Raw genomic sequence first — 12,323 nt, 5'->3', positions numbered from 1 at the left:
AGTGTTGTCCCAGTCAAATTCATGTTGCTTGTCGTCTGCGTGTGTGGCTACTAAGGATAGCTGGTCGTGTCGTTTCGTGGCTAGTTGGTGTTCATGGATGCGGATCGTTAGCTGTCTTCCTGTTTGTCCTATGTAGTGTTTTGTGCAGTCCTTGCATGGGATTTTGTATATTACGTTGGTTTTGCTCATGCTGGATATCGGGTCCTTTGTCCTGGTGAGTTGTTGTCTGAGAGTGGCTGTTGGTTTGTGTGCTGTTATGAGTCCTAGTGGTCTGTATCCGTATCCATGAACACCGACTAGCCACGAAATGACACGACCAGCTATCCTTAGTAGCCACACACTCAGATGACAAGCAACATGAGTTCGACTGGACAACACTGCTATTATAGGACAAGCCAAACAGAGAACAGCCAGGGAATTCCTAGAGGCATGGCACTCATCCACAGATTCTACCAACAAACGCATCGACCTGGACCCAATATACCGGCCACTCCAGCGGACAGCTAGAACTGACGAACTGAAGCGGCAGAGACAAACCACTATAAATGCCGGAGGAAACATCACAGAAGCGCTTCACAGGAGGCTCCCAAGCACTGAGGATGTCACCTAGACAGGGGACGAAATGTCTGCAACACAAATTCCCAGCTCGGTGAACAGATCCACAACAATGCAGAATATTCTCAAAGGGGACTGACCAGCAGGAGATCATTGTACACATTGGAACTAATGACATAGGAAGGAAAAAGGATGAGATTCTGAAGGGACAATGTAAGAAGTTAGGAAGGAATTTAAAAAGGAGGTCCTTGAGCGTTGTAATATCTGGATTACTTCTCGTGCTACAATCTACTGAGGGTAGGAATAGAGCAGATGAATATGTGGCTCAGGAGCTGGTGTAGAGGAGAAGAATTCACATTTTTGGATCATTGGACTCTCTTCTGGGACAGAAGTGACCTGTATAAGAAGGATAGATTGCACCTGAATTGGAACGGGACTAATATACTAGCAGGGAGATTTGCTCGAGCTGCTTGAGAGGATTTAAACTAGTAAGATTGGGGAGGGTGGGACACAGGGAGGCAGTGAGGAAAGAGATCGATCTGACACTGGGATAGTTGGGAAAAGGAGCAAGTCGAGCAAGTCAAACAGTTAGGGCAGGCAGGAACAAAGCAGAGAATGAGATAAATTAAATTGCATTTATTTCAATGCAAGAGGCCTAACCGGGAAGGCAGATGAACTCCAGGCGTGGTTAGGAACATGAGACTGGATTATCATTGCAGTTACAGGGATGGACAGGACTGGCAGCTTAATGTTCCAGGATACTATAGGGAGGATGGGGGTGGGGGAGTTGGGGGGCAAGAGAAGAGGGGGAGTGGCCTTTTTGATACGGGATAACATTATGGCTATACTAGAGGATATTCCTGGGAATACATACAGGGATGTTATTTGGGTAGAACTGAGAAATAAGAAAGAGATGATCACCTTATTGGGATTGTATTATAGACCTCCTAACGGTTAGAGGGAAATTGAGAAGCAAATTTGTAAGGAGATCTCAGTTATCTGTAAGAATAGTAGCGTGGTAATGGCAGGAGATTTTAACTTTCCAAATGTAGACTGGCACTACCATAATGTTAAGAGTTTAGATGGAGAGGAATTTGTTAAGTATTTACAAGACAATTTTCTGATTCAGTACATGGATGCACGTACTAGAGAAGGTGCAAAACTTGACCTTCTCTTGGGAAATAAGACAGGATGAGTGACTGAAGTGTCAATGGAGGATCACTTTGGGGCCAGAGACCATAATTCTATTCGTGATGGAAAAGAATAGATGGGATTTAAGCGTTAGCGTTCTAAATTGGAGGAAGGCCAATTGTAATCGTATTAGGCAAGAACTTTCCAAAGTTGATTGGGTGCAGATGTTTGCAGGTAAAGGGATGGCTGAAAAATGAGACTACAAGAGTCCAGAGATAGCATATTCCTGTTAGGGTGAAAGGCAAGGCTGGAAGTTGTAGGAATGCTGGATGACCAGAGAAATTGAGGTTTTGGTTAAGAAAAAGAAGGAAGCACGTATCAGGTATAGACAGGATAGATCGAGTGAATCCTTGGAGTATAAGGGCAATGGCAGTATACTTTCACAGAATTCCTATAGTATGGAAACAGGCCATTCAGACCTTCAAGTTCACATCAACTCTCCGAAGGGCATCCCACCCAGACTCATACCCCTACCCTATCCCTGTGACCCTGCATTTCCTATGATAAATCCGCCTAACCTACACATCCCTGGATACTATGGGCAATTTAGCACTGCCAATTCACCTAACCTGTACATCTTTGGACTATGGGAGAAAACCGGAGCACCTGGAGGACACCCACGTAGCCAAGGCGGAGAATGTGCAGTTGCCTGAGGTTAGAATTAAACCCACGTTTCTGGCACTGAGGCAGCATTGCTACCCACTGAGCCACCATGCTGCCCTTTCTGTAGCAACAAGAAGTGTTGGATCTAGGTTTGCTCGCTGAGCTGGAAGTTTCATCTCCAGACGTTTCGTCACCCTACTAGATAACATCTTCAGGGGGCCTCAGATGAAGCACTGCTGATAATTTCTGTTTTCTATTTATATGTTTGAGTTTCTTTGAGCTACAAATCTTCTCAAAACTCGCTAATAACAAGAAGTGTAGGTGGAGTCCATGGCTGGGCGGTTGGCTTCCATGATGGTCTGGGCTGTGCACACAACTTTTGTAAGTTTCTTACGGTCCCAGGAATAGCAGTTGCCATAATCAGGAGGGCAAAAAGGGGATATGAGATAGCTTTGGCAAATCAAATGAAGGTGAATCAAGGGGATTTTATAAATATAATAAGGACAAAAGGGTACCTAGGGAGAGAATAGGACTCTTCAAAGATCTGCAAGCCAGCATGTGTTATACTGCAGGAGATGCTAAACAAGTTGTTTACTGTGGAGAAGGACATGAAATATATAGAATGTGGGGAAATAGATGGTGACCTCTTGAAAAATGTTCACCCTACAGAGGAGGAGATACTGGATGTCTTAAAACGCATCAAGGTGGATAGATCCCCACGACCTGATCAGGTGTACCCTTAAACTCTGTGGGAAGCTAGGAAAGTGATTGCTGGGCCCCTTGCTGAGGTATTTGGATCATCAATAGTTATAGGTAAGGCGCTGAAAGACAAGTTTGGATAAGGTGTTGCCACTATTTAAGAAAGGAAGTAAGGAAAAACAAGGGAACTAAAGACCAGTGAGCCTGACCTTGGAGGTGGGCATATTGTTGGAGGGAATCCAGATGTACAGGATTTACATGTATCTGGATAGGCAAGGACTGATTAGGAATCTTCAACATGGCTTTTTGTGTGGGAAATCATGTCTCACTAACTTGACTGAGTTTTTTGAAGAAGTAACGATGAGGGCAGAGTTGTAGACGTGATCTATGTTAACTTCAGTAAGGCATTCGACAAGGTTCCTCATGGTCAAGTGTTAGCAAGGTTAGATCAAATGGATCCTGTTAGGCTCCCCTTCTAATCAACTCTGGTCAGTTTCCTCCTCATCTCTTTGGAGTCAATTACTCAATTGACCTTTACTCAATTATACTACTGTTGCATCTGATTCCAGCTTCTCCTTCTCCAACTGTTATTATGGCCACTGTGTCCCCTCCGGGTTCCTTCACCTTAACTCCCTCATCAAGTCTGTCTCATTACACATCGCAAAATTGCCTGTTCCTTATTTGGCTATACTGCAAGCTGCTTCAAAAAGCTACCTCATAGATTAGATTCCCTACAGTGTGGAAACAGGCCCTTCGGCCCAACCAGTCCACACCAACCCTCCGAAGAGTAACCCACCCAGACCCATTTCCCTCTGACTAATGCAACTAACACTATGGGCAGTTTAGCATGGCAATTCACCTAATTTGCACAACTTTTGACTGTGGGAGGAAACCGGAGTAAACCCATGCAGACACGAGGAGAATGTGCAAACTCCACACAGACAGTCGCCCAAGGCTGGAATCGAACCTGGGACACTGGTATTGTGAGGTAGCAGTGCCAACCACTGAGCCATTGTGCCACCCCTATTGATGTTCCCCAATTCCATTTTCTTGTGATCAGATTTTCCCAGTCCATCTCCATATTCAAGCTCCCCATGATTATTATTCGAGTGCCTTTCTTACATGCCTTTTCTAAGTGCTGATTTATTTTCTGTCCCACATCTTAACTACTATTAGGAGGCGTGTATCATCAACTCTATCGACACAGAGTCCACACATTCCGATGCAGCATCAATTCTTGCTGTTGATTTTAATTTACTTTCTTACTAGCAAGGCAACTCTGTCTCTTCTGCCCATCCTTTTGATAGAATGTTAATCTTAATACGAGGAGGCAATGGCCTTGTGGTATTATGGCTGATCTGTTAACCCAGAGACCCAAGTAATGTCCTGGAGACCTGGGTTCTAATCCGGCTACGGCAGATGGTAGGATTTGAGTCCAATAAAAATCTGGAATTGAAAGTCTAATGATAGCTGGCTATGAATCCATTGTCAGAAAAACCGATGTGTTTCACTAATGTCCTTTAGGGAAGAAAACTGCCATCCTCACCTGGTTTGGCCTACATGTGAGTCCAGACCCACAGCAATGTGATTGATTCTTAACTGCCCTCTAGGCAATTGGGGATGGGCAATAAATGCTGTCCTAGCCAGCAATGCCTACATCTTGTGAAGGAACAAAGAAAAATTAGTTCCCAGCCCTGATCACCTTGCAACCATGTCTCTGTGATACACACTACATCATACCTGTCTATTTCAATTTGTGCTATAAGTTTGTTTACCTTGTTTTGTATACTGCAAACTTAGAAGTACAACACCCTTAGTGCTGAGTTGACTGTTCGCCTTCTCAGAATTGTCCTGTTATTTGCTGTGCCTGAAGTTAGATTCGTGACCCTTTCCATATTCTCTGTCCTATTATTTGTTCTGAAAACTTGAATAACCTGCTGCTTTGATCCCTCTTTTATCTTTAAAAAAACCTTTTAATGCCCTGTTTATTTCAAATCAAAGAACCTACTTTACAATTTCAAATAGTCCTAATTGATTTTTTCTTTATAAATTTAAGTTTATCTGTGGACCAGTGATGGATGCTCTTTCAGAAAGTACATTTTACAGCAGGTGTGTAAGTATTTTAGTTCCTTTGTTTGTTACCTTTTTTTTGTGTAATTTGATCTTTATCTGCTTTGATATGTTGTTGTGTGCATTTCTACTTTTCAGATCTCCAGAACAGATACTTGGCAGCCGTCCTATTCTAGCTGAGAAGTTACAGACATGTCTTGTTAATTTTGTAGAAAATGTGGCTGAAGAATTCCAAGGTAGATTCTTGTGATTAAGCAGTCTATTTTGCAAAAGGTAGTCTTGAATGTGTTGTAAGTATGTTTTCAATTTAGGAAAGCACACACTAATCTGTTGTGGATAGCAATGAGAACGTACTGTCTACAGCCACTGATTTTTATGCTCTAGCTCATGTAGGGGAGGTCGCTTGGGTGTAATGTACCCAGAAAGTAGTTTTCGGTAATTTGAATTACTTAATTGGTGACCTGGAGTCGCAAACCTCTAATGCAGAATGATCCACAGCATTCTGCAACTGAAGAAAACAACTGCACAGATTTTCATAGGTGATCAGTAACTTCATCTGGCATCCATGAACAAGTCAGTAAACAGGAATGGAAGCCCTCACTGACTTCTATGTTTCCCCAAACTCCACCCCATCCCGGTCGCTGCTGCTGCTTCAGCTGAGATCCAGTAACAGTGCTAATTGGGGATTGAGCCCTCTGCTTACCCAGACTGCACATGGCTTTATATGAGGGCATTTGCTGATTTCATATTCCAAGCAGATTTATCAAGTTCACCTAGAAAATTATCAGTTTTATAGCTGGAACAATTACAATTTTACCTTTGTTTAATTCGGATGTAAGGACTCTCTATAATATCCATTATCTACAAAGCACACATCAGAGTGCATGGCATGCACTCCACTTGTTTGAATGCAGCAGCTCCAACAACACTCATGACTCAAAATGCTTGACACCATGTAGTTCAAATAAACATGTTTGAATGGCACCACTCTCCATATTCACGACCTCCAGCATAGGGGTAGCAGTGTGTACAGTTTACATGATGCATTCTAACATCTCACCAAGGCTTCTTATATAGCATCTTTCAAACCTGTAACCTCTACCACCAAGAACGGCAAGGGCAGCAGATGCATTGGAAAGCCATCAACACTGCTGGTATTTCTTCATGCCACACACAATCTTGACTTGGTACCATACTGTCATTCTTAGACTATTACTGGGTTGAAATTCTGGAACTCCCTTCCTAACTTCCCACCCCCATCCTAATTCCCTTCCTACCATACGTGCTGACTTCATCTGCATTGTAGAAGGCAGTTGAACGCCACTTTCTTGAGGAAAATGAGGGATGGGCAACAATGATTTCTGTTGCCCATCCCTAATTGTTTTTAGTTGTGACCTGTAATTTACTTTTAATGCCATTTGATTGTTTTCTTTGATGTCTCTCTTGTTTTAAAAAAAGCCTGTTAGGTTTGTTACGTATCTCTGCAAATAGACTTCTGTGTTTTGCTTGGAAAGTGTCATAGCACAGATTGAATAAGCCATACCCTTTTTCAAAGGGCATCATTCCATGTTCTAACTTGAATAATGCTACAGTTGGGGAGATAAAGAGGATGTTATATCTTAAAATATGTTTGTGTTGTTATATACTGATAGTTGGACCCTCAGGTTACCATTGATAATGCATTTTGAAACTCTTGATGAGTTATAAGACAATAACATTAATATTTAAGATTCAAATCTACAAACCTTTGAAAAATTTGTCATTTGTTTGTAGTCTTTTGAACTGATTTATGTGGAAAGTTTTTAAAAGTTTTATTTCCTTTTGGTTAGGTGACTTTCTCATGAAGTTGATTAAGAGCATGGCTGCTAAGCACTGGTGTGCTATTCCCATACTTTTCATCTCACAAGCTCTTGTACATATTCCAACACGCAAAACCTGGGGAGTAGAAGGGCTTCATGCTGTTCGGTATGGATGTTTGTGAAGAGACTCAACTTGGAATAATTTAAAACTCCACACTTTAACAAGGAATAGGGTTCATGGTTGAGACAGAAACATAAATTGCCATTCAAGTTCAGAATGTATAGTTTGATGGATGACAAAAGGTTGAATGGATTTGGGAGCAAGGTTTGTAAACATGATTAGAAATGTTCACTTCTGTGAAGGGAGTAAATGTCAATATGGACTAGTTGGACTGAGAAAACTGTAACTGAGAGAAATTTGTTGAAACATCCAGTTTGGTGGTAGATATTTTAGATTGCACAGGTATTTCAGTGCAAAGAACATGAAATGATGCAAGTCTTCTAATGTGTTATGAAATATTTTTAACTCTTGGAACTGAAATACAATATGAAACCATTGTTCAGGTCTATTGTCTCAAAAGTGGCAACCTCTGGACTAAGTACATGCTGGACTTTGGATCTTGTCAGTCTGGAGGAAGTGTTTGGAATCTCAATTCAATTAATAGCAAAAACACAAAATCAAGTTTATTGTCAACAATTGTGGGGGGGAAAAGAGTTTCTGGAAAAATATAAAATCATAAGGCAAGTAAGGCACTCTTTGAGTCTAAAACAAACAATGCTGGTGAAACTCAACAGGGGGTCTGACAGCATCTGAAGAGGTTAAAAAGAGTTTGTGTTTCGAGTCCAGTATGACTCTTTAGAATGTTCAGGCTATGCTGTATTCACAGTACAGTTGTTTTCATTAAACTGCCAAAGAACTGCAGGTTGGGTGAGGATAAAGGTCACCCAAGTCACTCATGCAGCGTATGGGAAAAGGCTGGTGTACAAAACCAGTAACTATTCTGGTGTCCCAATGCAGCACCAAGCCACATTGTCCCTGTAAGTTATTTAACTTACTGGATAGCAGTTAAAATTGTTACTTGACACCAGACACAAATGAGTGGCTTATGGTTTTAGGTTTTAAAACTCTGGTTTTAGGATAGCTCGATTTGAGACACTGTATCTGTACTTTGTTTTTTATCTGTACTTTGTTTTTAATCTGTTGAGGATTATACTTAGCTAAAAGTAATTATTTGTCCCTGATTTTTATATCTGATACTTCACAGGGAAGTAATGTGCTGCACTATGACCAATCATCAAGTGTTGCTGCGAGAAGCAGCTCAATGTTATCTTCTACAGACTGCAATGCACTTGACTAATGTGGTAAGAAAATATTGTTCTTTTAACTTAGGCATGCAAATAATCTTATTTTCCTGACTAAAATTTAAATATGGCACCCTGTAGATGTGGTCTAAGTTATATAGAATGTAGGTTTTTGTTATATATATTTCTTTCTTTCTTCCATCTTTCTCCATTTACATATTGTTCTGGATGTCGGTTTGCTCGCTGAGCTGGAAAGTTAGTTTTCAGACGTTTTGTCACCATACTAAGTAACATCTTCAGTGAGCCTCCGGATGAAGCTTCATCCAGAAGCTCACTGAAGATGTTACCTAGTATGGTGACGAACCTCCCAGCTCAGTGAGCAAACCGACATCCAGAACCTCAACCTGAGCTACTAATATTGTCAACTTCGCCCAAGATCACAGGATAGTCCAGTCAGCGCAAATTCACAAGAAATGCAACAAAATTGTTTAAGTGAAATAAATGCTGAAGTGTTAAGTTTCATGTCTGGTTGTCTCAATTATCAGCGTAAGTGCTACAAGATAAAAGCTAAGGTGAAGTCGATCTCTCAGTTGAGTTAATGGCTTGCTGCTTGCTCAGCTTTAAAGTAAGATATAAAGTTTCTCATTTTGTGTTTAGAACAAACTTAATGATTGTAGCGAAAAACCAATGTGCTGCTTTTTGTTTTGAAATACAATTGGCAATGAGAGTCATCCTTTTGAGGAGATTTAATAAACCAAGTTCCATTTCTAATTAAACTTCTAGTTAAAGTAGCTGCACACTTTATAATCTTGTCTGAAATTCAAGTTCAGTAGTATGTTAGAAAACATTTAATCTCAGTATACAGGGGAGGCAATAATGTAGCAATATTGTCACTGAACAGAGACAATCCAGAGGCACAGGAAATGCTCTGGGGACGCGAGTTCAAATCATACCACAGCATATAGTGGAATTTGAATTCTAAAATCTTAGATTTATAAAATCATGAGGGGCGTGATAAGGTAAATGGGCAGGGTATTCACCCTGGGGTGGGGGAATCCAGAGACAGAGGGTGTAGGTTTGGGGATGAGAAAGGAAAGATTTAAAAGGAATCGAATGGGCAACTTGCTCTCACAGAGGGTGTGCATGTATGGAATGAACTGCCAAAGGAAGTGTTGGAGGCTGGTATACATTTAACAGTCATCTGACTGGGTATATGAATAGGAAGGGTTTGGAGGAATATGGGATAGATGCTGACAAATGGGACTGGATTCTGATCGGTAAGGACAAGTCAGACCGAAGGGTCTGTTTCCATGCTCTACATCTCTATGACTCTATGACCGAAAGTACAATGCAATCATTGTCAATTGTTGTGTAAACCAGATTGGTTTATTAATGTTCTTTCTAGGGAAGGATATCTGTGATCCTTACCTGATCTGGCCTGCGTGCGACTTTAGAGTTAGATTGGCACTTAACTGTCCTATGAAACACCCTTCAATTCTCCCAAATCGCCATAAGTTTAAAAGGACTTTTTATTGTCAACTGAGATATGTATTTTTAATATTATTTGTTGAGAATTAGAGTTTCTGTTTTTTAGTTCATAACTGGTGGATTGTCTTGGTACGTGAAGTAAATTTGTGTTTGAAGCTTGGCTTTGGAGTGAGTAGGTTTGTGCAGTATGAGTGGACTTTTCATTTAGATTGTTTTTAGGTTTGCAACTTAGTTCAATAACATTCTATCTAAATTGTGTTTGGAGGTTCTATGTACACCAATCAGCATTCTAATGCATTGACATCTGTTTGCAGAAACCATGTCACTTGTGGACAGTGGAGGTCTGTGCAACGGCAGAAAACATTATAGAAATGTAGATGTTTGATATGGAGGAGTATTGAATCATCGACAAAGGCTGGGGGTAGAATGTGGTAATCAGTTGGAGATTTACATATCTAATGTCATGAGATTTCATGGCATATGGAATCAATGCTAAGGACTCCCATGGCTGCAGTTTCTTAACTGTATAACAAACTGCTTCCATCTCTGCTGGCTCTGTGCTGGTGGGATAGGGCATACCCATTGATAGTGTTGTCTACTATATTTGCTGATCATTTACCTGGCTGGCCTTGTATACCAGTTGCTGAAAGTAAGCATGCAGGTGAAGAAAGAAACCAATCGTATGTTGCTCTCCATAGCAAGAGCATTCAAATACTGGAGCATGGATGTTTTGCTACAATTGTACAGGGACCACTCCTGGAGAATTATGTGCAGTTTTGGTCTCCTCATCTGTGGAAATGTGTTTTGACGATGGAAGGACTACAAGAAAGGTTTACTCGACTGATTTCTGGATGGCAAGATTGACGTATGAAAAGAGACTTGAATTGGCTAAGGGTCACTGGACTCCTTCAAAAATCACAGCATCAACTCTGCTTATCTCTCTAACGATGCTTCCAGCGTTTCTCCAGCACTTTCTGTCTGAGGCCAAAACATTAAAGTTTTCAAGGCTGAGTTAGCTATAGTTCTTCATACTGAAAGAATTAAGGGGTTTAGGGAGAAAGTGGAGCAGGGATTGAGTATTGAGTGATGGAGCAGGCTCGAAGGGCTGGAGTAAAGTAATGTAGATGTCATCAGCAATACTGTCAAGCAGCAGTTGCTTAGCAATAACCTACTCGCTGATACCGGGTTTGTGATCAAACAGGGTGACTCGGCTCCTGACCTCATTACAACTTTGGCTCAAACGTAGATAAAAGAGCTGAATTCTAGAGGAGAGGTGAGCATGTGCCCTTGGCATAATTGACCGAATGTGGCATCAAGGAATCCTAGCAAAGCTCGAATCAGTAGAGGTCTGGAGAGAGGAAACACTCTGCGAGTTGGAGTTGTATCTTGCACAAAGGAAGATGGTTATGATTTTGGGCGCCAGTCATCTCACCTCTAGGACCTCTTTCTACAGGAATTTCTCACCCAACCATGTTTGGCTGCTTCATCAGTTAGCCTCTCATCATCATAAGGTCAGAAATGCAAGTGATTACTGATGGCAGAATGATCAGCAACATTTGTCACTCCCCAGATTCTGAATCAGTCCATGTCCAAATGCAGCAAGACCTGGACAACATTCAGATTTCAACTGGCAAGTCACATTATTCCCACACAAGTGTCAGGTAATGAGAATCCCAACAAGTGAGAATCTAACCATCAGCGTCTTAATATTCAATGGCATTACTATCATTGAATCCCCCATCATCAAAATCCCGGGGTTACCAGAAACTGAACTGGACTAGCCAATATAAATGCAGTGGCTACAAGAACAGGTCCAAGGTTAGGGATCCTGCAGTGAGTAACTCGCAACCTGACTCCTCAATGCTGACCTGCTATCTACAAGGCACAAGTTAATTGCTTGAAGGAGTGCAGCTCCAGCAACATTTGAAGAAGCTTGACACCACCAGGATAAAGCAGCCACATCTACAAACATTTACTTACTTGACCATCAACAGTCAGTAGCAGCAGTGTGTACCATCTTGAAGATGCATTGCAGAAATTCTCCTTAAACATCATAACCACCACAAACATTGGATACGAAAATGTGTTGCTGGAAAAGCGCAGCAGGTCAGGCAGCATCCAGGGAACAGGAGAATCGACGTTTCGGCCATAAGCCCTTCTTCAGGAATGAGGAAAGTGTGTCCAGCAGGCTAAGATAAAAGGTAGGGAGGAGGGACTTGGGGGAGGGGTGTCGGAAATGCGATAGGTGGAAAGAGGTCAAGGTGAGGGTGATAGGTCAGACTGGGGTGGGGGCGGAGAGGTCAGGAAGAAGATTGCAGGTTAGGAAGGCGGTGCTGACCAACCGACTCCCACAGCTACCTGGACTACACCTCCTCCCACCCTGCCCCCTGTAAAAGCGCTGTCCCATTCTCCCAATTCCTTCGTCTCTGCCGCATCTGCACCCAGGAGGACCAGTTCCAAAAACGTACAACCCAGATGGCCTCCTTCTTCAAGGACCGCAATTTCCCCCCCGACGTGGTCGACGATGCCCTCCACCGCATCTCTTCCACTTCCCGCTCCTCCGCCCTTGAGCCCCGCCTCTCCAACCGCCACCAGGACAGAACCCCACTGGTCCTC

General features: G+C 42.0%; 1 protein-coding gene across 4 annotated transcripts in view; it reads left to right on the top strand.

Moving 5' to 3' along the window:
- The window catches only part of tarbp1 (TAR (HIV-1) RNA binding protein 1), a 176,091-nt gene that overhangs the window by 21,621 nt on the left and 142,147 nt on the right, over nt 1–12,323 (top strand). For all 4 annotated transcript variants that reach the window (XM_043695407.1, XM_043695409.1, XM_043695410.1 and 1 more), the window contains exons 5-8: nt 5,105–5,157; nt 5,257–5,354; nt 6,948–7,083; nt 8,183–8,279. In XM_043695407.1, coding sequence (XP_043551342.1) covers nt 5,105–5,157; nt 5,257–5,354; nt 6,948–7,083; nt 8,183–8,279 — 384 coding nt within the window. The remainder of the gene's footprint in view (nt 1–5,104; nt 5,158–5,256; nt 5,355–6,947; nt 7,084–8,182; nt 8,280–12,323) is intronic.

Source organism: Chiloscyllium plagiosum, chromosome 9 (assembly GCF_004010195.1).
Source record: "Chiloscyllium plagiosum isolate BGI_BamShark_2017 chromosome 9, ASM401019v2, whole genome shotgun sequence".
Lineage (NCBI taxonomy): Eukaryota > Metazoa > Chordata > Chondrichthyes > Orectolobiformes > Hemiscylliidae > Chiloscyllium > Chiloscyllium plagiosum.
Note: the sequence above shows the minus strand (reverse complement) of the source record. Positions and strands in the feature narration are given on the sequence as shown.